Here is a 26,763-nt window from a genome sequence, read left to right as displayed (position 1 = left end):
ATTCTAGCGCTCCATCTTTGGACTTTTTCTGTGCCTTATCACCACTAAATCTCTAGGTAAACTCATTCAGCTTTACGGCTTTAAATGCTATGTGTAAGTTATTGCTTCCACAATTTTGTTATAATTTGGACTTTTTCCTAAATCCTAGATCTGTATATCCATCTTCTGACTCAATACCTCTGTATTGATGAATAGATACATTAAATCTAACATGTGACCCAAATTCCTTATATACTCCTCAGTTTCCTATTCTAGTAGTCACCCTGGAAGAATAAATGAAACTTCATCTTTCCATGTATCCAAGCCCAAACTCTTAAGTCAAGTCTTCTTGTCTCCCTGTGCCTTTGTGGATGGTGTATGATCCAGCACCATATGCCAAGGTATTTGGGAGGATTCTCACCCTCTCCATAGGGTCTACTGCCTGTTGACCTTGCAGTAGTCCATGAACCTTCTCCAGCCATTTTCAGCCATGGTCTGATAGCCCCTGGAGAACACTGACTTAGAAAACCACCCACAGAAAGTGGAGCCACTTTGTAGGTCCAAGAGTCAAGTGGAGAAGATCAAATATACTGTTGAAACCAAAAAAATCTGAGACTGGATGCATTGGAGAGGTTTGAGGAAAGGTCTGACTTTACCTGCATCATTCCTTCTCCAAGATGACACAGGTCAGTGCCAAGAGAGCTCTTACCAGAACCCTGGTTTCTCCTGTGCAGAAAAGTGAGACCATGTGAGTGAGTGCCCAGCTTCACAGCCATGCGGGGGTGTTAAACAAAGAGGAACATTTCTCTGTCCTTCATCCACAGTACAGAGCTCCACCAGTTTGGGGTAGTGAGCAGCTGGGAGAACAGCAACCAGGGCTGGAAACTGTATTACAAGTACATGGATCGTAAGAATATCACTGACTCCATCAGGAGTTCTGCCTACCAGCCACTGGGGTCAGTGTTTTCTCCAACTTCCCACAGCATCACGACTGCCCTTCATGCCACACCCACTTGCATCCCGACCCTTTGGCTGGCTCCCTGTGCATACTCTGGCTGGTGACAAGGGTGAGCTTTTGTAGGATGCTAATGAGCATCCACAGAAGGTTGGTCTAAATCTGCAAGTCTTGGAGAGACCACACACCTGAACATTTAGCCCCACTCTCGGGAAAGCAAAAGGGAGGCTGTCAATACCTAGTATGGTTTTTGCAGGATGAAGGGAAGCCATATAAGGGTAAGAATTCTCCCACAGTAGGGAACAAGAATTGTGGAACATTCATATTCATAGAAGCCTCAGATAGCCTCAGAATCCCTAACAAGGTTGACAGAAGGTATTTATCTTCTGAAGGCAGATAGTAAAGACTGGAGGAGCTGACTTTTACTGTGAATGCAAAGACAGTGTTGCCACGCTTCAAGGCACATGGACAGTCAAGGAATCACGACACCACCAAAGGATCATAATAATTTTCCAGTAACCAATCTCAAAGATAAGGATATCTGCAGCTTATCTGATAAATACTTCAAAATAGTTTTTCAAAGGAAACTCAATGAGCTGTAGGAAAATAAAGACTATTCAATTAGATTAAGAAAGTAATAAATGAACAAAATGAAATTTTTTAAAAAAAGAAACAAATCATAAAAATACACAAATCTGAGAGCTGAAGAATACAATGAAAGAAATGGAAAATGTAATAAAGAGCATTAGCAGTAGAATGGATCAAGTTGAAGGGGGCAGAGAACTTATTTATGGAAATTATGGCTGCAAGCTTTTCAAATCTGGAAAGAGATTTGACCATCTAAATTCTGGAGGCTTATAGGCCACCAAAAAAATTCAACTCAAAAACATATTCCCCAAGAGACATTAAAAATAAATTAGTCCCCCCCCTTTTTTTTTAGCAAAATGAGTTTATTTGGGAATAGTAGAGGAGATGCAATTTGGGACAATTAAACTATGGCAAACCATAGCAAGTCTGAAGAGACAAAAGCAAGGTCAGCTGCTAATAGGTTTTAGGGAGAAATTGGGGAAGGTTGTTTTGAACAAAAGGTTTTTGGAGAAGAACAGAGTTTAAGGTTGTAGCGGTTTCTCCTTGACTATAGGCATTAGTTAGCATATTGTTCCTGGGGTAAGAAGAGAGCTTCCTTCTTCCTGATGGTTATGTAGGCTGCAAGGGGGGTGGTACATTTGTGACAGCTTTCTCTTCAGGTCTTCCTGACTCCATTTTAAATTAGGTTCCCTGTACTTATTTTCACATTTTTTGCCTACAAGGGAACGTCATAAGATTTTCTTCCGATTTCTCAGCCAAAACCTTACAGGCCAGGAGATATTGGGAAGATACATTTAAAGTGATGAAAGAAAAAAATTGCTGGAGCCCCGGGGTGGCTCATTTCGTTAAGCATCCACCTTCATTCAGCTCAGGTCATAATCTTGCAGTTCATGTGTTTGAGCCCCACGTCTGTCAGGTTCTGTGCTCACAGTGTGGAGCCTGGTTGGGATTCTTTCTGTCTCCCTCCCTCTCTCTGCCCCTCTCCTACTGTGATCTCTCTTTCAAATAAACAAACTTTAATAAAAAGAAAAAAATGCTAACCAATAATACACTGTCTGGCAAAGTAGTCTTTCAAAAATGAAGAAGAGATAAAGGCTTTGACAGACATACAAAATTTGAGAAAGTTCATTACCACTAGGCCTGCCTTAGAACACCTGCTGAAAGGAGATCAAGCTGAAATTAAAGGATGTTAATTGGTAACATGAAAATATATGAAAATATACTACATGCTGTGATATACTGCATTAATAGAATGAAAGATTAAAAAAATATCTAAATAGATGCAGAAAAAAATTTTGACACAATTGACAAAGTTCAACAAACTTTCATGAAAAAACTTAATAAATTCAGTATAAAAGGAATGCCCCAGAACATAATAGAAACCATATATGACAGTTTTTCAGCCAGGGTCCTACTGAGTAGTGCAAAGCAGAAAGCTTTTTCTCGAAGATCAGGAGCAAGATGAGGGTGCCCACTCTTACCACTCCTGTTTAACACAGTACTGGAAATCCTAGCCAACATAGTTAGGAAAGAAAAAGAAAGGCATCCAAATCAGAAGGGAATAAATAAAACTGTCTATTTTTAGGTGATGTGTTCTTATATATAGAAAGTCATGAAGACTCCACCAAAATACTGTTGTAATTAATAAACAAATTCAGTCAAGTTGCAGTATACAAAATCATTGTATAGAACTATATGGAAATCAGTTATATTTCTATACACTAACAACAAAATGTTTGAAAAAGAAATAAAACAATCCTGTTTGTGATAGTATCAAAAACAAAAGGAACAAGCTTAACCAAGGAGGTGAAAGATCTATACTACGAAAACTATAGGATTTGATTAAAGAAATTGAAGAAAATACAAATAAATGGAAAGATATCCTGTGTTCATGGGTCAGAAGACTTAATATTGTTAAAATGTTCATCCTACCCAAAGCCATTTATAGAGTCATTGCAATCCCTATTAAAACTCTGATGACAGGGGCACCTCACTGGCTCGGTTGAGCATCCGACTTCGGCTTGGGTCCTGATCTTGTGGTTTGTGAGTTTGAGCCCTGTGTCAGGCTCTGTACTGACAACTCAGAGCCTAAAGCCTTCTTTGGATTGTCTCTCTGTCTCTGTCTCTCTGCACCCCCCCCTCAAAAATAAATAAACATTAATTAAAAAAAATCCAATGACATTTTTCTCAGAAATAGAACAAACTGTCCTAAAATTTGTGTGGAACCTCAAAAGACCCCAAATGACCAAAGCCATCCTGAGAAAGAACGACAGAGGCATCATACTTCTCATTTCAAACTATATTACAAGGCTCTCCCAATAGAAACAGTATGGCATTGGTGTCAAAATAGACACATAAAGAAGTGGAAGAGAATTGACCACCCAGAAATAAACCTTCATGTATACAGTCAGCTAATATTTGATGAAGGAGTCAGACTTACTCAACAGGAAAAGGATAAGATCTCTTCAATAAGTGGTATTTGGAAAACTGGATAATCACACACAGAAGAATCTGATTAGATTTGTAACTCACACCACAAAAATTAAGACAAGATGTGTTAAAGACTTAAAATACCTGAAACCATGAAACCCTTAGAGGAAAACGCAGGGAGAAAGTTCTTTGACGTTTATCTTGGCAGGGATTTTTGGATATGACACCAACACACAAGCACCAAAAGAAAAATAAATGGAACTATATCAAACTGAAAAGCATCTGCACCTCAAAAGTAACGATCAGCAAATTTAAAAGATAGCCTACAGAATGGGAGGAAATATTTTCAAACCGTGTATCTGATAAGGGGTCATTAGCTAAAATATACAAGGAACTTGTACAACTCAGCAAAACACAATCTGGTTTAAAAATGGGGAGAGAAACGGAATAGATGCTCTTTCCAAAGAAGACATACAAATGGCCAAAAGTTACATGAAAAAATGGTCAGCATCCCTAATCAGGGAAATGCAAATCAAAACCACAGTGAAACATGACCTCACATCTGTTAGAATGGCTGTCATCAAAAAAGGCAAGAGAGAGCCAGTGTTGATGAGCATGTGGAAAAACAGGAACCCTCGTGCACTGTTGATGGGGATGTAAATTGGTGTGACCACTATGGAAAACAATATGGAGATTCCTCAAAAAAATTAAAACTAGAGCTATCTTATCCAGCAGTCCCACTTCTGCATATAGTTCCAACGGAAATGAAATCAGAATCTCAAAGAGGTATCTGCACCCCCACGTTCGTTACAGTATTATTCACAAAAGTCAAGATCTGGAACAACCTTAATGTTCAGCACTGGATGACTGTATAAAGAAGATATGGTGTACATATACATATATGTGTGTGTATACACGTACATACGTAATTACATATATACCTACAATGGAGTATTATTCAGACATGAGAAAGGAAATCGTGCACTTTGCAAAAACTTGGATGAACTTTGAGGGCATTGTGCTACGTGAAATGAGTCAGAGAAGACCTAATAGTGTATAATTTTCTATGAGGAATCTAAAAAAGGTGAACTGTAGAATAGAGTACTGGTGGTGGTTGTCAGGGCTGGGGGTGGGGCAAATGGAGAGATTTCAATCTAATGTTATAAACTTCTAGTTATACACTGAATAAGTTCTTGAGATCTAATGTATAGCCAGGTAACTAAAGTTAACAATACTGCATTATATGCTTGTAAGTTGGTAAGAGAGTGGATCTTAAATGTTCTTACCACGAAAAGAAAAAAAAAATGGGAATCATGTGAGGTAATGGAAGTGTTAACTAATCCTATTGTGGTAATTGTTTCACAGTATGTATATTTATAAAATCATCACATTGCATACCTTAAACTTATAAAGGGTTATATGTCAATTGTATGTAAATAGAGCCGGGGGTGGAGGGCAGGTAGTGAAGTGAGGAAGGGCAATGCTGAATGTTGCGTTCAGGAATTCTAGAACAGGAAACATGAAGAACTTTCTGTTCTGTACTTAGTTGTGGCAACGTCATCTTAAACTGTGGGGGTAGATTGCACACTTTCAGGCTAGAATGTTTGCATTACTAGTATGACAAAGGTAAGGGAAAAATTGCCTATACCTTTTTATAGATCCTTCTAAAATATGAAACAAAAAAATTAATATCTCTGTCTGATCAGGCATAGAACTATGGAATGTTAAGCTTTGAAAAGACCTTGGAAATCGTGTGGTCCAACTGTTAGATTAGTTATAGAGCAGAGATAAAGAAAAATGAGGTGTTGTCTTCAGGTTCACTTAACTTGCTACCGATTGAGTCCAGGTATCCTGATTCCAAAGCTGATGTTCTTTCCAGTACATTTGTGCTGTCACCTCAGAATGACTTCCTGCCTGGTTTTCCTTAAAAAAAAAAAAAAAAATCAGTCCTGATTCCTGTCTTCTGGTTTAGTTTAATAGCATGTGTGTGTGTGTGTGTGTGTATGTTTGTTGTTTGTTTGTTTGTTTTTACTATAAGTCTTTGGCTAAGTTCCATTAGTCATTCTAATATTGTCACTTTGCCAACTGCCTGAAAAGATTATAGCAGACGATCTAAGTAGAAATTGAGCAACCTGTTTACTTACACTGATTATAGGCTCATTGATTATGTAAATAGTCTTTATACTTTAATTAGTATAACTGTTAGGCATACTGTTCTAGCTGTGTCACAGTGAAGCAATTATTTACATTTCAGTGGATCACCAAGGAGAGTAAAGAACTGAAAGTTGTTTTAATATCATTATATTAGGATTAAGATGGTTGTAAAGAATAAGGAAAATTAATATGGTTCTGCACATATTTAGTATTTGGTAGATTACATGAAAGTGTTATTATACTAAAATTATCAATTATATGTTAAGACTGTTCAATTAAAATTACATTACTTGAAAGATAGAACTCTACTTAATTTCACGGGTAAGAATTGACGACATTGGAGTAGAGTTCCTTTTTTTAAGTAAAAGAGGCACAATATATAATCATTCTAGTACAAAATTAAAATTTTACCCTCAGTGTGGTACAACAGGGTACTTTGTAACAAGTGATTAGCATTCACAATTTTATTTTAGATATTTAAAGTTTTCTGTTTTTCTGGTTAATAAGTAATACATTCTTCTCTAAAAATTAGTACCTCAGGAATCTATGAAGATTTAAAATCACAAGTCTCCTATTACCACACATAATGTTTTGCAACCTGCTTTTTAATCTTGAAATTATATACTGAACAACTTTCACTTCAGTACAGATGTATTGGTGCTAGATAGTATCCTATTTGTGTGTGTGTGTGTGTGTGTGTGTGTGTATCTCACAATTTATTTAACTTACTCTCCGTGGAAGCACATTTGGATTTGTTTCTAATATGTTGCTACCTTCAAAGCTGAAATGAACAGTGTTCATGCCACTTTGTATTTCTGTGGTGTGATTTTTCCTTTCTCATTCGTGATTTGGAGTCCTTTCTCTTTTCTTTTTGATAAGTTTGCCTAGGGGGTTATCAATCTTATTATTTCTTTCATAGAACCAGATCCTAATTTCATTGATCTGTTCTATGGGATTTTTTTTTTGTTTCTATACCATTTGTTTCTGCTCTTATCTTTATTATTTCCCTTCTTCTTGCTTTAGGCTTCATTTGTTCTTTCCTTAGCTCCATTAAGTGTAAGGTTAGGTTGTGTATTTGAGATTTTTCTTACCTTTTGAGGTACGCTAGTATTGCTAAAATACTTGCCTCTTATGACTGCTTTGGCTGCATCCCAAAGGTTTTGGATCATTGTGTTTTCATTTTCATTTATTTCTATGTATTTTTTTCCTGTCTTCTTTAATTTCTCAGTTAGCCCATTCATTCTTTAGCAGGATATTCTTTAACCTCCATGTATTTTTGGTCTTTCCAAATTTTTTCTTGTGGTTGACTTCAAGTTTCATTGCTTTTTTAACAAATTATTTATTTATTTATATTTTGAGAGTGAAGGAGAGCACAAGTGGGGAAGGGGCAAAGAGAGAGAGGGAAGGAGAAAGTCCCAAGCAGGCTCCACACTGCCAGCATGGAGTCTGATGCAGGGCTTGAACCCACAAACCCATGAGATCATAACCTGAGCTGAAGTCAAGAGTTGGATGCTTAACTGACTGAGCCACCCACATACCCCAAATTTCATAGCTTTGTGGTCAGAAAATATACATGGTATGGGCGCAGTGTTTTGGTATTTGTTGAGGCCAGATTTCTGACCTAGTATGTGTTCTATTCTGGAGAGTGTCCCATGTGCACTTGAAAAGAATGTGTATTCTGCTGTTCTAGGATGGAATGTTCTGAATATATCTGTTAAATCCATCTTGTCCAGTGTGTCATTCAAAGCCCTAGTTTCCTTGTTGATTTTCTGCATAGATGATCTAAGAGCGTTGTTAAAGTCCCCTACTGTTATTGTATTATTATCAATGAGTTTCTTTATGTATGTTACTGTTTTGTATATTTGGGTACTTCCATGTTGGGGGCATAAATATTTACAATTATTCATACCCCCTTTTGTACACTGAGTTTTGTATGATTCATGCTTTAAAGTGGAAGAGTAAAAAAAAATTAAAAAATACAGTGGAAGAGTAGACTCAGATTTATGAACATTAGAAACTGTGCCAATAAATTTATGTATCCAACTGAGACATATTATGAAAAAGTCTTTTTCTCTATTCTTCATTCACAGAAAAGCATCGCCCCACACACAGCTAAATTATAGTCAGAGGGGGAATATGTTCATTTTATTACGTATGCCAAGTAAATGGCTATATCTTATTTTAACACTAATGTGAAATTAAGTATAACCAATCGCCATGAGTTATTTCCTCATTCATGTAAGCTTTTTTACTCGTTACTTCATCTTTTCTATCTAAACTTTCAGTTATTTACAGACTGTTGAGTAATAATATAATGACAATGTTTTGTGACTTTCCATATTCATGCTTTGCTTGTTGCTTTGTTTTATGGAAGGTCTATGCCAGAAAGGAAGCTTTAAAGGGAGGTTTGGATAAAACTGTAAGTCTTCAGAAAGATCTGTCAGAGATGCACGAATGGATGACGCAAGCTGAAGAAGAATACCTAGAGAGAGATTTTGAATATAAAACCCCAGACGAATTACAGACTGCGGTTGAAGAGATGAAGGTAAAATAAACCAAGTAAAATGAAACAAAGAAAGAAAAAAAAGAAAGACACAACATTGCTTAACATTGTGATTCTGCACTGTCTGTTCTTTTCTTGGCTTAGTAGTGGAGGTTTATTTTTAATGAATTCAGCTTCAAGTTCGGTACACATTATGGATTCTGAAACATTTATTTCTTTTAATGCATTGTGGTCAAAATATAAATATTGGCTATCACTGTAAGGAACATTTTCCCCATGAAATTATATAGTATTAAGATATTGGAATCAGCTTGTCACATTAGCTGTTTCCAGTGATGAAAATTCAAATTGAAAATATATCAAGTCTTAATGCAGTGACAGTTGAAAATGTAGTTAACAACCTGTGTTAATTTTTAAAGGGGGGTTCTAAGAATTTGGATACTAAGTACTTTAACAGATGGCTTTTAATGTGAATAAAAAGCACTGAGTTTACATGGACTTCTTCTGAAACAGTAGCATAAAAATTTATGTTGATTTGGGACCAGGGAAAGTAGTATGTAGCAGGGACTGGGAAGTGAGGCCTGAAGTAGAATCTATGCAGTGGCCTTGGAAAACTCAGAGATCTCTACTTTGTCATGTCTGCACCATGTCATTTTCGTTTCTTTTTTTTTTTAATTTTAAAGTTTTACATACATATGATTTTTTTAGTTTTAAATTTATCTATATAGATTTCAGTTAGTTAACATACAGTGCAGTATTTGTTACAGGAGTAGAACCCAGTGATTTGTCACTTTACATACAATACACAGTGCTCATCCCAACAAACGCCCTTCTTAATACCTGTCACCCATTAGCCCATCCCCCCACCAACACCCTATCTAGCAATCCCCGGTTTGTTCTCTGTATTTTAGAGTCTTCCACCATGTCATTTTCTAATGTGAATGTATGTACTGAGAGTTGAAACTTGCATGTAAGTAAATTGCCTGACTCAGAGTGGGCCTCCAGTGATTTGTAACTATAATGATAATTGTTATCTTTCTGTAGTAGCAGTAACACATCATTTAACCACATGATCCTGCATTAAATATTAATAAATACTTGGCTCATGGCCTCATGACAAAAAAAAATCATTATGGAGACAGACACTTGTGTTTAAAATCTGTTTTTTTCCCTTGCCAACTGTTGGTAAACATGGTTGAGTTTCCTAAACCCAATGGGCTTGACCCCCTCATTTGTGGACTAGGTATCAAAGTGCCTGCTAGTCAGTACTATTATAAAGATGAAATAGGAAAGTTCTCAAGCAATGTCAGGCAAAAAATAGACACCCATAACAAAATAATTATTATTACCGTTATTATTGTCATCGATGTTGCATGGTAAGAAATTAATTACATATACTTTATTATATAATTTATATAATTCGGTGAATAGTTATTATAGGTAGAAAATACATCACAACTGATATGTTTAAATATCACTAGATTATGTAGTTTTTGTCACATGTACAAAGTAAAATTAAAACATATAAGGATATAAGACTATATTTGGGTAAACGGTGATAGTTTTCAGGGTATTAAAAGCTACAAAATTGTTCTAATCTAATAATACTACGTATCACTTATTCATATAAGCAAAAAAAACATTAATCGCATACTTACTATGTGCCAAATACCATTTTAGACAATGAACATGGTGGTGACTAAGACATAAAAGTGACCTGACTTGGAACTTATGTTCTAGTGGAAGGAGAGCAGGCATTGAATGGAGAAATAAACTCTTTTGAGATCATGGTAATTTGCCTAAAACATGAAGCAAGATTGTGAAATAAAAAAATAATTGGGTTTAGGTGGGACTTGCAGGTGGTGAAATGGTATTTTAGAAAGGTTTGACATGTAGGGAATTTGTGAGACATTATCTTTAGTCTGAGATATGAATCCTAAGAAAAAGCCTTAAAAAACCTCATAGAAGCACATTCCAATCAGAGGTAAGAGCTCCTACAAAGACCTTAAGTCTCATTGGGAAGAGAAAGAAGCCTGCCAGCCTGAAGAGAGTAAAACAAGATAAATGACCTGAGATGATTTTGAGGGGTTTGGTAGATAACTGCTGATACAGGAATTTAGTAGGGTTTGGGGGAGTTTTCGTGAAAAGTGAAAGGGGAAACCCATTGTAAGCCTTCAAACAAGAGACTGTAATGATTTTAAATTTGACTGTGGGGAGGTCACTCTTAGGGAAATTATATCATTATAGATGGTGAGAGCTAGAAGATTCTTTGGAAGCAAAAGAGTCCACACTTGGCCTCTGGTGATCCAAAAACTGAAATCTTCACGTAGGTTAATAATGTAGTCATAGTCACAGGCTTTATCTGTGGGAGAACTAAGAGTAAAGAATATATTTAATTCCCACCCATGCCATCCCATCCCAAGCGATTCCAAGACATCGTTTTTTCTTTTGTTTTGTTTACTTTTCAAGTCATGTGCATCCCTGTTGGCTTTCCTCTCACATTTCAATCCCCTCCTGGCTGTTTCCACAGTCTCCTCTAATATTATGTAGCCACTGCCCCAGATCCCTAAGTAGATAATCAGCAGTGAGCTTGTGTGCAGCTGCTGTACTTCTCCCAGTTCCTTTCTTTGTCTCTGTCCCTCTTTTGGCCCTCTTCCCTCTCCCCTTGAACAGTTTGCCTATCTGGCTAACCAGATCCTTTTTTTTTTTCCAGTGCTACAGAGCAGACTGTGTGATATTTAAAACTTTTACACACAGTTCTCGATATGAGAAACCCAATTAGTCCACTTTGATTTACTTGTTGAAATAACTGATCTAGCTACCACATCGGTCCAGTATGGGGCTGATACTGGAAAGAGGAAACGCTTGGGCAGCCTATGACAACAACAGCCAAGGGAGTTGGCAAGAAGAAGATGCATTTTCTCGTTTGTTTGCTTTTTTTTTTTTTTTTTTTTTGCCTGCCAATCAAGGTAATCCCTTCAGGTCTGTTTCACTAGTTAGAGGGTAGTGATGGTACCTTGTCCGGTCTTCCTCCTGTGCTCACATTGAGAGCACATTTGTCTTCATTGTCAAAAGAGACTGGCAGACCTACTCAGACGTCTCTCCCTAATTTACTCAGGGAAAAAGTGGAGATGTCCTTCCGTGTATTTATGCTATTTCCTGTGCTTTAATGAAAATGATAGTGCTGTTTTCGTAACTTCTTTTCACCCCTATAAATAAAACCTTTTAATTAACATAAAAGAACCTAGGGGAGTGTTTGATAAACAACACCTGACTTCAAAATTCTTTTGGAGTTCTACAGTGTCTAAATGGTAAAACTTTATATTAAACCTTTAAAAAAATCTCTGATATTTCACTTTCAACGTTTTCTTCTTTATATATTTTTTTAACTACACTTTCGTAACCCCAGTCCTTGTGCTTCCCAGAATTACAAAGATGTATTTACTGTTGTCGTATGTGTAACAGACTAGAACTGTGATTCTTACAACTGAGTGAGCATCACGTTCACCTAAAGGACTTGTTCAGACACAGACTTTTAGGCCCCACCTCATAAGTTCTGATTCAGTAAGTCTGGAGGAAAACCTGAGAATTTTTATTTTGAACACATTGTCAGGTGATGCCAGGGACCAAGTTCCAAAGTGGTTTCAAGGAACCATATTTTGAGAACCACCGATTTGAGATACTGGCAATGAAAGGTGTCTGAGCATATGATGGTTAGGTTCATGGAAACAAAGGGAGGAAAAAACATAATTTCTGATGAGGATTTTACCTAAATTCTACCAACCATTATTTAGTTTTCTACCTTTTCTTCCGGTGGAAAAATTTTACCACCTTTTCTCCTGTGAATGTTTCCCTGCTTCTAAGCTTGTTTAAGAAAGAATTTATGCAAGCCTACAAAGGAAGAAAGAAATGTTTCTCATCCTGTGTTTTTTGTAGTTGTATGGGTTGTGTGTAACTTGAATGAAATGTAATTGCATTCATTGGATACTGCACAGCATGCTTCTTCATTTCGTGGAGGATTTGAGATGGGCTTAACATAAACTAGAAGAAAGAAGATGTAGATTCCAGGATGACTTCTCTAAACACTTTGAAACTCACTTTTCTCATGTTGAATATTCTGCAAGGTTTTGTTAAAGAACCACCAAAGTAGCACCTACAACATGTCTGTCATGGCCCAGAGCAGCACATACGAAGTGATTAATGTTGTCAGAATTGTTTGCAATGCTAAAATTACTGTAGTCAAAATACGGTTTGTATAGACACAAAGCTCATGGTCAGTAATAGCAAAAACAGATTGGAGAATTTTCAGCTAAAATTTTCAATGAAATAAATTAAAATCAATGAAGGCAATCATTTAGTATTCAAAACAACTTGGATTTATCATCGTATTGTATACTTTTAAGGCATTATGGGAGTAAATCCAAAAGCATAGGGGGATTGTGTTGAAACATACAAAGGCATTTTATAGCTGAGCTTGTCCATTTTTTGCCCATATCCCCTTACTCTCGCTCACTACCCTGCATGTAGGTCCAACTTCCCCCTGCCAGAACCTGTTCTTCTTTATGTAAGGGCTTTTTGTGCTTCCTGAATCCCACCTTTCCCACCTATGTGTCAGGCCTCACTAGGATGAAATTAACATTCCCCCAACAGCCTTCAACCAGTGAAAGGACTTCTGTAATAAACCCAACTTGTCCAATTATATGGACCTAACTTGGTTGTAGGAGTCAGAGAATATTAGAACCTGTGGTAGGATTTGGGCTGGTGTTAAATGATTTGAGGGAGAGTTGAAGAGCTTTGCTTTGGATTGCATGTTGTCACTGCCTGGGAATAACTCTGTGATTGGTAGCTTAATAAATCTGTCCTGGAATGAAGGAATACTAGAGTAAATTTGGCAGTAGAATTGATAAAGAAGCAGCACAGAGTCATATTAATGGGGACCGGGAAGTGTTTGGGTTTGTGTGGTTTGGACAGTGTTTATATTTTGTACGTATTCTAACATGGCTATAGAATATAGTGGTATTGTTGTCATGATCCACAATGGTAACAAAGTAGCCTTGCGTGATGTCGATATTCTGCGAAACAATTTATCTTCGACCTGAGAAGAGCAAAAAGGTATGGCTGAGTACCAGGTAGCCTCCTTCCTAGCAGAGGCTGCTATTCTCCTCTTTCTGTCGTATGTGTTCAGTTACTGAATAGAACTTTCTTTTGTCAAAATACGGTCCTGGATGTGGCATTAAGAAGACTTTTTTATATCAATTATCTTTCGATTTAAACAATGATAATTGCACTGATTTCAATATTACTCATCCATCTGAGTAATTTATAAATGATTTCAATTCTAGAGTATGGGATATTTTTGAACATAGTACTGAAATACTTGTTTCTTGTTTTATATGTGTGTGTGTGTCTCTCTCTCTCTGTGTAGGCATGTGTATACACACATACACACACATTTATATTTGAAAGAAAGAGAGCACACCACAAATACATACCCATGTGTAGACTGCTTTGCACACCATTCTGATTAAAGTGCTGTTATGTTCTGATGATATTTTTTTTCTTTCTGACTCCAAATTCTAGTTAAACCTAAATTAACGGAAGTTATTATAGTCACCATTGGATTTATTTTGATTCATCTTCTAATAGGGATCTAACCGGAATCTTGTGGGGAAGAAAGTATATGATAGACAGGAATGCATTTTGGAAGTAAAGCCATTGCCTCACTCACTATTAAGAAAGAGCATTCTTTATTTTTCAGAGAGCTAAGGAAGAGGCCCAGCAAAAAGAAGCAAAAGTGAAACTCCTTACTGAGTCCGTCAATAGTGTCATAGCTGAGGCTCCCCCTGCAGCACGAGAGGCCTTACAGAAGGAACTTGACACTCTAACCACCAACTACCAGTGGCTCTGTACCAGGCTCAATGGAAAATGCAAGACCTTGGAAGTCAGTTGCTTTTCTTGATCTTTATTCATTATGTGTCAGTTTATGGTCATGTATGATGCTCTGCAATTAAGAACGTGAACACTGGTGTAAGACTACTTAGGCTTGAGCATTTCTATTTCAGGTACTTAGCCTAGTGCTCAGTAAATGTGAGCAGTTCTAATTCTAATTCTTCTTACTACTACCATTATTATTAGGTCACAAAAATCTTACAGGTTTTCTCAAGATTTATAGAAGCCGGTCTTTTTCATATATTTGAATGTGCGTAAGATCGTAAGTATTTTAGAAAGGCATTTCATGGAGAAGTGTACTTTATTGTAATTGTTTTTAATAACCGCTATGCCCTATAGAGTTCTTCACAGGACATGTTGCCTGGCTCTTTGGGAAGGACATTTTACATTATATTTATTATCATAAGTGCTGCTTTATCTTCTTCACATGCTCCTACCCCTTAGATTATGCTTATCTGGAAATAGCTGATAAATAATTCATGTGTCTCAAATGATTACTGTGTTACTGCATCAAAAATAAATTATGATCCTCCTTGTGAAAATACTGTTTACTAACAGTAAGGATTGTGCCCAGGGGCAGAAAACTTTACCTAGCCCTAAAAGCTGATGCTGCCAGATACTGCTCACTAGCTGGCCTTTAAGTCCTCCTCCCCCACATGAAGTGAGTCATTTCCGTGAATATAGTTGATAAAGAATTTATATATATTCCAACGAAGTGGAGAGGAAATAAAAAGGGACTGGGTGGCTTTAAAACTTCAAATAGAAGAGGTCATAAGTGTGATCACAGATGAGAAATAGAGGGATAGTCCAATAGTCTTGGAAATTTTATTAACATAAAAATAAAAGACACCTTTAGAAAACATATCCCAAAATAGATTTCTGAGGGATTAGCATATCTTTTAAATGGACCACATGGCCAACAGGAAGCAAAGAATGATAATGACATAAAGAAATTAAGAACAGAAGAAAATATTTAAATGTTTCATTTAAATATTGTCAGAAAGCAATTTCCTAGATAATAAAAGTGCCTCCCTCATGGAGCATATAGTGAATTAGTTCTGACTTCCCTGAAACTCCATGTCATACCTTTCCTTCCCTTCCCATTCTTTCTTTTATTTTCTGTAGCACTCAGACAGCAGATTTTGCTTTCTCTCTCTCTCTATTTGTTTGAGTATGGTGGAACACAGTGTTCCAGTAGTTTCAAGTGTAAGTGTAGTGATTCAACAACGCTATACATTGTGCTATGCTCACTACAAGTGCGGCTACCATCTGTCACCATATGCTATTATCTAAAGGTTTCCCCTTAATATTGTCTACATTTCCATTTCTGTCTATTGGATTCTGTGTATTTTTCTGAAATCCGTCTTCCATTTCTCAAATGATCTCTTCAACTGACTACTGTATATATCATCCTTTGATATATAAATATACTCATCTCTATATACACATCATCCTCTATATGTGTGTGTTTATAATTTTCTATTTTTTCAAAACCTTATTTTCCATTTCCTGAGATTTTACTTACTTATTTTGAAGTTTATCTCTTCTTTTATACACTCTTCTGGTTATGCATAATTAATTCTATTCCTTTTGTGAAACAATTTAAACCTATGCAGTTCTTTTGGTTGAGAAGTCTCTGTGAGTCATGAGCATGAAAGAGTTTTGGTTTCCCAATAACTGTCACCAACCATGTCAAACATCAATTTCTGCCTAGTAGTTGGCTTCCTCATCACTATTGCAGTCTGACACCATGACTTTTGATTCACTTTTAATTATTAAAATTTAGTCTTATTTAAATTTTGATCTCATAGTTTATTAACATCTTCCATTAGTTTAGGCTAATCTCTGGCTTCAGCAAATTATACAGAGGTGGGAGTGAGAAAAACAATGATCGTAGAGTCCCTCCCTTCCAGTAAGTTTGTGGGTAGTGATCATATTGTGTTGCTTTAAGGGAGGTTAATGAGGAGAATGTATACTCTTCATATCAGTGTCCTTTTCTTTGCTGGTCACAACTGCTGTACCCTCTCATTAACACCCACAGACACCTGTTATGATGAATATGTTATCACCAGATTTAGTAGGTTATCCCCACTGGTTTATCTGGCTTGTTCTCTATAGACTTGGTGTGGTCTTTTGGGGATCCATATTCATATAGACTGTGAATCCCCAAAAGGATCTTCTCTGCATTCTTGGTACCTTGGAGTATTCAACACAATTTCAGGCTGACTCTTGCCAGTAGCTTTAAACCACATTCTCTAGATAGTTACTTCCTTTAAGCCCATGTTTCCATGATACCCTGGAGCCTTACTTCCCCACCACATTTCATCTTAGCCTGCAAACACGGACAGATCCCCATCTCCCATAACTGTCAGAAATTAGAAACTTCCAAGAGTTGTCCTTGATTCCTCTTTGGCCATGCCAGAAGCTCAGGAGGGAATGCATACCGACAATCTTTTTCTGAACGTACCCACCCATTTGATGAGTGAAATTATTTTAGATCCTTTAAAGAAAAGGGACCAGATGGGTTTCTCTTAAACACTGCAATAAAAAGTTGAGGGAAAAGGATTGCCTCAGAGGCATGTGGCTGGCTCAGTTGGTAGAGCATGTGACTCTTTATCAGGGTTGTAAGTTCGAGTCCCACGTTGGGTGTAGAGATAAATTAAAAAAAAAAAAAAAAAAGAATTGCCTCACTTTCCAGTTCTCCCCCCTGCACATCCTCCATTGCCCCTGCATCAGCGCCCTGTCTTTAGCCACTGCTTATGAAAGCATGTAGCAGAAGTTTCTATTCTAACATAGAATGCAGGGAAGTTAATCCTTTCATTTCTTAAGTATGAGCTCTAGTTGCCAATCTGAAGAAAAATAGATCCTACTGGCAACTTCTAACACCAGGCTAAACTTATTTATTATAAATTCTTTATAATTGCACTGTCTTTAGATTATAACTTGTGGATTCTACCATTCTGTATAACTAGTGACTGTCTTGAATGGCAGGGAATTTCCTCACATGGCTTGTTTTTTGTGTATGTTTGAGCTCACCTTTAGTAGGAATTGTTTTACTAGACATCCTTTATCCTCTGGTCCTTAAGAGTTTTTTCCTAATGTTTCTACCAGAGTCTTAGAAATCTTACATTCTGCTCTCAGGTGTGATATAAACTTAGGTTTCAGTTTTTTGTGTGTGAATTCTTATTTTCCAACCAAAATCCAAAGGATTCTCAGCCTCCTTGCTAATTCATTCCTTTTACTCCAGTGGGTAGGGATTTTATAGCTCTTGTTTTCAGGATAGGTGACACACGACTTTATGCTTTTCCATCTCCCTGAAATGCATGAGACCAGTGCCTCTCTTTTCATCCCAAGTTAGTGTTGAATATGCTAGCTTTTATGTCATATATCCTGTTCTGATATTCCAGTATTTTGGTAAGCTTGGCCTCCCCACTTCTACCTGTGCCTAATTTCCCTCTTTGTTTCTGCTGCATAAGGACTTTCATATTTCATAGTACAGCCATGAACTCAAATATTTTCTTTATAATTCATCTAGCATTTCAGTACTACCGAAGGAGGGAGTGGAGGGATTATCACATCAGCTCAATTCACCATTTTGAATGGAAGTTTCCGTTATTGTTTGTAATCTCTTCAGAGCCAGTGTGAGTTCTGTGATTTCAGAGTAGTTTTAAGTTCCAAACTGTTAAGCTTAACAGTTATTCTAAGTGGCTTTTAGCCCTAATTCAGGCTGCAAGACTACATTTTATTTTGCAAAGGTGACCTGTAAAGCCAGTACATTCAGCCTCTCCAGCTGTGCCCTTCAGATACGTTGAGGACACAAGGGGCCATCCATCCTGATGGTTAAATCAGCAAGGTAGTTCATTACCTCAATCTGCACCAAAGTTAATAAGACACATTACCAATCACATCTCCTTATCATCAAAGCTCTAAAGTACCCTCGGGTATTTAAGGAGATATTTATATTTTCCCACTGGGATCTTTGCCCAGAAGGAAGACAGCCTGTAGTCCAGCAGGAGCTGGAAATGACCCAGATTTAAGATTTCTAGCACCTTTTAAAACAAAATACTTAATTTCACTTTCTATATTAAACTGCCCACAAGATACCAAGCAAGTAGTACTGGGTGGCAAGGCAGGTTAAGACTGATACTTTTCATCAATCAGAGAGGGAATGTACCTCCTTCCATCATTTGCATGGATTATAAGCAAAGTGAAAATATGGGAAATCTGATAGAATGTTTGGTTTCTCTTGAAATAAAACTTCCTTCCTTGGCTTTATTTTTAATGGTATTAGGGGGTGGATAGTGGGATGTGGTGATTGCACTACTGTATTTATAGGTTTGCCCAATATTTCCAATCTCAAAGCTAATGGAAAATGACCATTTTTGTATTCTTATCCTCTAGCACATCTTCCTACTTTTTCCCCAACATCTATAACCATAATCCAGAAATTTGCCTTGATTATTTCTTTGCTTAAAAATGTTTTATCACACACATATGAATATCTAAATAATATGTTGCTCAGTTTTGCTTGTTTGGGCATTGCAAACAAATCATAACATATAACATTTAGTTTTCTAGGGCTTGCCCATTTTGCCCAACAGTTTTGTGTCTGAGACTCTTCCATGTTGTTCTGTGTGATGAAATTTCCATTTTTACTTCTATGTTCTCTGTTTAAATGTAATACAGTGTATTTATACATTCTCCTGTTAGCAGACACCAAGGCTGTTCTAAAAAATGTTGTTTATTACAAAAAGTGCTGAAATGAATACTCTCTTAACTGTCTTTGTCGTCTACACAAAGCAGTTCCTCTGAGGATGTGTACCTAACAGTGGAGTTGCTGAATTGTTGCCTATGTGAATATTCACCTTAGTGAGAATGACAAATTGTTTTCCAAAATGGTCATTCCAATTTACACACCCACTGGCAATAAATACAAATTTTTGTTAATGCGTATCTTCTCTTACACTTGAAATTGTTAAACTTCTCACTTGTGTCAGTCAGTCAACATGGCATGCATATCACATTGCAATCTTGAGTTACATTCCCTTGATTACTAATAAGGATGAACATATTTTCATATGTTTATTGGGTACACATGTATCTTTTTCTTTGAAAAGCTGCTTCAGATTTTCCTTTCATTTTCTATTGGGATGTCTGTTCACCTTTAATTGATTTGTTGGCATTCGTTTCTTACTTACCTGTTAGAAATTTTGCAATTGTTTTCTTCAAGTTTGAGGCTGTTTTTCAATGTCTTTATGGTGCCTTTTGATGAATAGAAGGGTTTATTTCTAATGTAATCACATTTATTCATCTCTGTCTTATGGTGTTTTTTTTTTTTTAACAAAATGTCTTATTTAAGATCTCCTTTTCCATACCCAAAGTCAAAGAATACTTTTTTATGTATTCTGGTTGCAATCCTAAAGTTTTACTTTTTTTATATACGAGTATGTTTGTTTATTACAGTCATCATTTTTTAATACATATTGCAAGCCATTTAAAAATAGTCATAGCCTTGAAATAGTTACTAGTCATATTCCTCTTAATATACCTGAAAGAAATAATTTGAAATAGGGAAGAATATCCATATCCCTTGATGATGCTCACCTCAAATTTATAATAGCGAATAAAACTAAAAATAGTCTAACTACCCAAAAAGTGTTGCTTGTTAAGAAAACAAAAGTATAGCCACTTTAATGAAATTTGAGATTTTCATTAAAAATGTCTTCTTCGTAATATGGAAAAATTGTATGGTGTAAGGTTTCAAGAGCACTATAACTAAATATGTACTTTAATGTTAACTATCAAATTACTTACATGTGATAAAGTTTAAAGGAGGTCACAGAAAAGTGGTCATGGTTAATGTTTTGAGATGTTAGATTTGTATATGCATTTTTAGGTATTCTTTTATTTCTTTTATTTTCCATACTCTGTTGTTGATGAATCATTTTTCTATTTAGAAAAAGTAAATCACTGACCCTGTAGTTAATTTCTGTAATAGAAGGTTTCCTTAATGATTAGTAATTATAAACATATTAGATGATCCGCATGACCAGGGTGAATGATGTGAAATAAACATGTTCTATTTTCAGAGTTTTACAAATGGAAATTCCAAAGTGTCGAGTCACTTTTGTATGAAATATTTCATCTGTGCTATGTATTTCTTTCTTAGGAAGTTTGGGCGTGCTGGCACGAATTATTGTCATACTTGGAGAAGGCAAACAAGTGGCTAAACGAAGTAGAATTCAAACTTAAAACCACGGAAAATATTCCTAGTGGAGCTGAGGAAATCTCTGAGGTGCTGGATGTAAGTGGTGAATTAATCTAGACAATCATAATTGATATGCACTGGACGCCCAGTACCAAGTAGAAAGTACAGAGCATACTTGCTAATGCCTCCCCGCACCCCACACTGGCACTTTGGGTGAAGCCTTTGTGTCTTCTAGAAACCTTTAAGGTTTTAAAGAGGCTTTAAATAACCTCTCCCAAAGGACATCTGTCTTTTTCTGAATTATGAGGTTCTCTGTTGCCACTTTTCTTTACTGCGTCAATCTTCCACATCCAGACCTGCAAAGACAGTTTGAATACACAGGCTTCCTCCTTTGCAGTAGAGCTAAACGGGATGATAACATAAAACGTTATTTCCAGTGTAAAAGCTACACTTACTGCATTGAAATATACTTTTATTATTTTTTGAGCCATACTTTTAAATTATTTAAAAGCATGAATTTGTACCTTACACAATGTTGTGAAGTATCAAATGGGCATGCTCTGATATTAGAAATATATCCTTAAAATGTACTACGTTTTCTGTACTACAGAATCTTAGTACCCTCTCAAGTTTTATTTTGAAGACCTTTCAAAAGTAAAATTTAAAGGAATTTGCATGTATAAACTTTGATTTATGTGAACTTCGAACAATAATTTATGTTCTGTCCATCTTATTGTACTTTTGGTTACCCTTCATATATAATGAATATGTAGTTTAGCTGTGTGGTTTTATATAGGCCCATTTGCAATGCAGTCCCTGTGTAAATATGTTAAAGTGAGGTACATAAATTAAGATGGGAAGAAAATTGGAAAAAATGATTCCTTAGATAGCATTGAGACTCTGGAATGTTAGAACAGAAACCTAAACATCATATATCCAACTTACTGCTTTCCTCAAGAGAATTGTAGAACCTGAAGAGGGATCGGAGAACAATGAGAGTGGTCAGAAATGGACCCTAATGTTGGTCCTGCCCTCTTCAGAGGTGTGAACTGATGAAGCATTCCTTGTGAATCAGCCATGTGATGCATCTTCCAAAAAAGAGGCAGCACACACAGTGCATTAGTAGAAGAAGTATGGTGGCCAGAGCAAGGGGTGTGATGATGCAGTTATCCTATTAAATTATCAGATGGAAGGACTTCATCCTTATCTTTCTTGCCTTTCAGTCCAAAGATGGCTGCTCCACCTAAAAGCTGTGTGTGTGTGTGAAAAGTATGAAGGGCAAAGGGATTTTTTTTCTAAATGTTACAACTTTTTTTTTCTTTTTTTAATTTGGGAAGGGAAACTGCTCTTGAATTTCTACCTGCGTATATTGTCAGAATCATGTCAGTTAGCCATCACTAGCTATAAAAGACGTTGAGAAATTGAGTATTTTGTCTTTCCAGGTGTAAAAGTAGAGGACATCACAGAAGAAGGTGGTTGTGCATAAGTTTTAAGTACCCCAGCCCACAGTCCTGCCACAGGCCCATGAAGATATACCTGCGAAAACATCCTATGTTTTAATAACAATGGTCTTTGATGTTTGATTATCCCAATTACGTATTGCTTGAAATTGCTTTTAACTTAATGATCTGTAAATAAGAAGATACTAAGCATTTTGTGTTAATTCAATATATTTAGAGAAAGAAGGGAAATAGTAATTATTGCAAATGTGTTTCAGTCACTTGAAAATTTGATGCAACATTCAGAGGATAACCCGAATCAGATTCGCATATTGGCACAGACCCTAACAGATGGTGGAGTCATGGATGAACTGATCAATGAGGAACTTGAGACGTTTAATTCTCGTTGGAGAGAACTACATGAAGAGGTATGACGAGAAGAGTGAAAAATCTTTTCAAATGGTTTCCATGTCTGATAAAATGAAGAGTACTTTCAATATAAGCTCAGCTTCCAGGTTTAAGAAATTGTCACGTGCTAAACATGAGTAAATTATTTACATGCACCCTTTAGTATTTTATCTTACAGACACATTATAAAGTATGGGTTTTTTTTTTTTTTTTTTTTTTTTTTTTTAATTTTTTTTTTTCAACGTTTTTTTTATTTATTTTTGGGACAGAGAGAGACAGAGCATGAACGGGGGAGGGGCAGAGAGAGAGGGAGACACAGAATCGGAAACAGGCTCCAGGCTCCGAGCCATCAGCCCAGAGCCTGACGCGGGGCTCGAACTCATGGACCGCGAGATCGTGACCTGGCTGAAGTCGGACGCTTAACCGACTGCGCCACCCAGGCGCCCCAAAGTATGGGTTTTAACAGGAAACTGAGACGTGCCAAATATAGTAATGTGCTCAAGTTCACAAATAGACAAGTTAGTCTAGTGTTCTACGTCAGATCTTAACTGACCACAGAATTCTTTTCCCTTCCCAAGGTTACCCAGCATGTGTAGGTACCCCTGTCCCTTTCTCCCTCTCCCCTGACCTTCCTCCCTCTCTGCCCGCCTTTCTCAATGCATGCACACGCATGTTATTGTCATGTGTGATGGGTTAGTAGTGCGTGTGATCCTATTACTACTCTAGAAATAGTTAATTCTTTCCAAGTACTATTAAAGAGTTTTAACTTATATATAACAGAGGAATTTTCATACTTAAAATTGATGGTGTGTGGTTTTTATTTTAATTTTTAAATCAAAATTAGGAGAAAATAACCTATTACTCCCAATCAAATAGTGTTTTGTGTACACTCTCCTAAATCAAGAATGGATTGTCAACAAGAAAAACGTAGGTCATAATGAAGTTTAGTTTTATATCCACTTACTAAGTATGTCTATAACATGTGAGACCATCTTCTAAGGTTAAGTAATAAGTCGGGAAAGTTCTTCTCCTTCATTACTTATAGACACTGAGTAGTTACACAAAAAGTCACTGATTTCTTAGTGTGTTTGGGACATTAAAACAAACAGTATCCTTATAAGATGCAAAAAGGTGTGTTTAAAAGTTAATCACAGAGGGTTAGAGAACCCAGAAAAAGGGTGCACACCTGTGTGGGTCGGCATTGGAAGGCGTTTGGCGTACCTTTCCTAGAGAAAATTCACTGTAAATGACATTTTAAAAGTAGAGTAGGAGATTGCCAAATGGGCAAGTGTAAGGAAATATGAGGGGGTTATATATGCACATCTGCAAAACATTTGGTTTTGTTGGAGCATAAGGTACAGGTGGAGGAGCGTCTGAAGGCACTATTGAACAAGTAGGCAGGAGCAGGGCTGCTGACAGAGATCTCTGCTTCTCAAACAGTCTGGTCTATAACCATGCACTCAGGAAACAACTGAAGGGTTTAAAATGTAAGGGGGAAGGAGAAGAGAGGTGCCTCATTCAGATCACATTACCCCCACAGAGGCTATGGAGGGTACGTGGTATAAGAGATAGGAGGATGGCAGGTAGTGAGACCAAGGAACTAGTGATATTTTTAGCTCAGTTGAAGGCAAGGGCAGTAGTGACAGGTACAGTGAAAATGAAATATCTAGGAGACCATCTAGGTTTCTGATTCAGGTGACTGGGTATCTCTTATTTTTCATAAACAAGATGGAGAAAATAAGAAAAAGCAAGTCTGGAGGTGAAAAATCACATGTCACTTTTTATCTCCATTCATCCTGAAGTGCCTGCTTAAGTTTGATACCAACTAAAAGCAATCCCTGAGTCAAGGACTTGGGCTCTGGTAGTCAGTTTGGAAGATAATACCAAGAAGGACAAGTGAGGGAGTGTGGGGGAATGGCAGAATGAAAGCTTGGAAGGTTGACGAAGGGTACTTTTATCAGTGAGTTTCCACTGTGAGTGACAGGGTAGTCCAACTGGGAGCTTTATGGAAATCATGTAGAACACCAGTGCTCCAGAACATGCTCAGAATTGTCCCCCTGAGCTCATGGAAATTCGAGTGTTTATTCACCAATTTCCCTCTTTTTGTTGGAGGATTGCCCTCAGGTGCTTAAAATCCCAGCACTTCTGGGCTGTTGAGGGCAGTCAAAGTATGAAGCGTGTGTGCTTACAGGGGGAATGTTATAGTGCTAGCAGAAACTGGCCACCATAGCTTCAGGTGAACTCAGAGCCATTGAGGGTAAGGGGTTATGTGGTAGGGTATCAACGAAGTTGACTGTAGTACCGACAAGGTGTCTAGGTGGGGATATTCTGTAAGTCAGTAAAAGAGAGATCCATCCACACGTCTGGAGTTAGAGTGATCCACACTAGTTTTACAGATGTAGGATTTACCAGGCCACGTGCTAGTTAAAACTGTAAAGCTCATGGCATCACCCCAGGTAAGCCAAAAGAAAATGAATCACGGACAGTATTTAGGCATTATACATAAAATTAAGGGTTAGGAAATGGTGTTGACAAAGGCAACGAGAATGAACGGTCACGGAGGTATAAGGAGGCTCAAGTTGAAAGCAGGGTGCTTAAGAGGTTCCAGTTTATTAAGACAAGGCATGAAAAAATTGTCAAATACAATAGAGGGGCCTGGTAAGGTGAAGACACAATTGGGCAAAAAGGACATAACTTATGACATTTACCACACTTCTGATGGAGTTTCCCTGAGGACAGTGAGAACAGTGCCGGGGCATTACAGAAGACATTGGGGAAGAGGAGGGGGGAGGCAAGTTTGCACCATTGGCTGCAGAGGGAAAGAAAGATCCTAAGGGGGATGGTATCCCCCTAAGCTAGGATCCTATGTTAGGAAAGTATGCAGGAAACCTTTGGTTATTTCAGTGAGGGAGAAGTTTGATCACGTTTGTAAATTGGAAAGAAGTCTGGAAAAGGAGAACCCCCAGATCTCACAGAGAGGTAGGTGACGGTGGGGCAGATGAGTGTGAAAGTCGCTTGCAGGGATCTTCTGAATGGTTTTGAATCCTGCCACTTTCTTTCTTGAGTAGTTTAGTCAGCCTTTATCTATATCAGTACAAAGGGTTGGAAAGGGGATTCCAAACAGTCCCTTGGCCTTTCACCCTTGTTGATCTGTTACTGGACGTGAATAAGAGGAGTTACTCATAGGTAGTAACTAATTCAAAGTTCATTTAAATTTGGAGTTTGATGCAGAGTTGGAATGTGCTTTTATTTATATTTGAATGTTAGTGTCAAGTCAGAAATCGTGTTTCAAGCAAAAAAATCAAAAGTCATGTTGTGAAAACCAACCCTGGCTAAGCTGTGAAAAGGCCCAAATTGTAATCATTAACAGTGTGCAGTCTATCTATTCTATCCTTAGGGGCAGATCATTCTCTGACCCGACCTTGGCATCAGGCTCATTTATGTAATATTCTTGCATATCTTGAGTAACACAAAAATGACTTCTGTTTGACCTGTATCGCAAAGGTCTTTGGTGCAGAACCAGGCATTTTCCCCAAATGAATAAAAATTCACCTCAGAAACAAACCTTGATTGAACACCTACTCTGCTGTATCCAAACTGAGTTGTTGAATCACTGAATATTGAATCACAAAAACTTCGGTTGCGCTAGTCCCTTTCTCGATATTAGGGTTAGACAGGTCACAGAAACAACACAGTAACTTGAATGGGGAAGGTTTAATACAAGTAACTATAAACTATCTGCTGGGAATTAATTTTTAAGAGAAAATAGAAGACAACTCAAAAAGAATACCCTAAGGTGGAGGCATAGTACCCAAGGAAGGAACTGATGAGGAAAGCGAGGAGCTCTACACAAGGCTGGGATTCAAACCTGTTTGGCAAGAGTGTGACTCCAGCCCATGAGATGGCAAAGAAATTGTCTGGGCTGACCCCACCAGAGCTAGTACATAGTCAGTGGGCTGAAGCCTGTGTCAACAGAATCTTGGAGTGCCGTGCGGATAAAATTCACAGGGAAGTAGCCTGTGAGGGATGCCCTTGAATTGCTGGGAGGCCAGAGGGTGTGCCTGTTGCGCTTGCTAGGAAGCTACCTGTGGCCAGTGCAATTGAACTTAGGGAAACCAGCTTGGACGCCAGGAAGCTGCCTATGGATTTG

General features: G+C 37.3%; 1 protein-coding gene across 2 annotated transcripts in view; it reads left to right on the top strand.

The window, feature by feature from the left end:
• DMD (dystrophin) overlaps window positions 1–26,763 on the top strand; it is a 1,630,689-nt gene that overhangs the window by 325,559 nt on the left and 1,278,367 nt on the right. For both annotated transcript variants that reach the window (XM_047076051.1, XM_047076052.1), the window contains exons 21-24: window positions 8,481–8,651; window positions 14,368–14,550; window positions 20,728–20,862; window positions 22,484–22,633. In XM_047076051.1, coding sequence (XP_046932007.1) covers window positions 8,481–8,651; window positions 14,368–14,550; window positions 20,728–20,862; window positions 22,484–22,633 — 639 coding nt within the window. The remainder of the gene's footprint in view (window positions 1–8,480; window positions 8,652–14,367; window positions 14,551–20,727; window positions 20,863–22,483; window positions 22,634–26,763) is intronic.

This window comes from Lynx rufus, unplaced genomic scaffold, assembly GCF_022079265.1.
Source record: "Lynx rufus isolate CCGP_SWC_20201006 ecotype Redwood Valley unplaced genomic scaffold, mLynRuf1.p SCAF_14, whole genome shotgun sequence".
Classification (NCBI taxonomy): Eukaryota; Metazoa; Chordata; class Mammalia; order Carnivora; family Felidae; genus Lynx; species Lynx rufus.
This window is presented reverse-complemented; position numbering and strand designations above follow the sequence as displayed.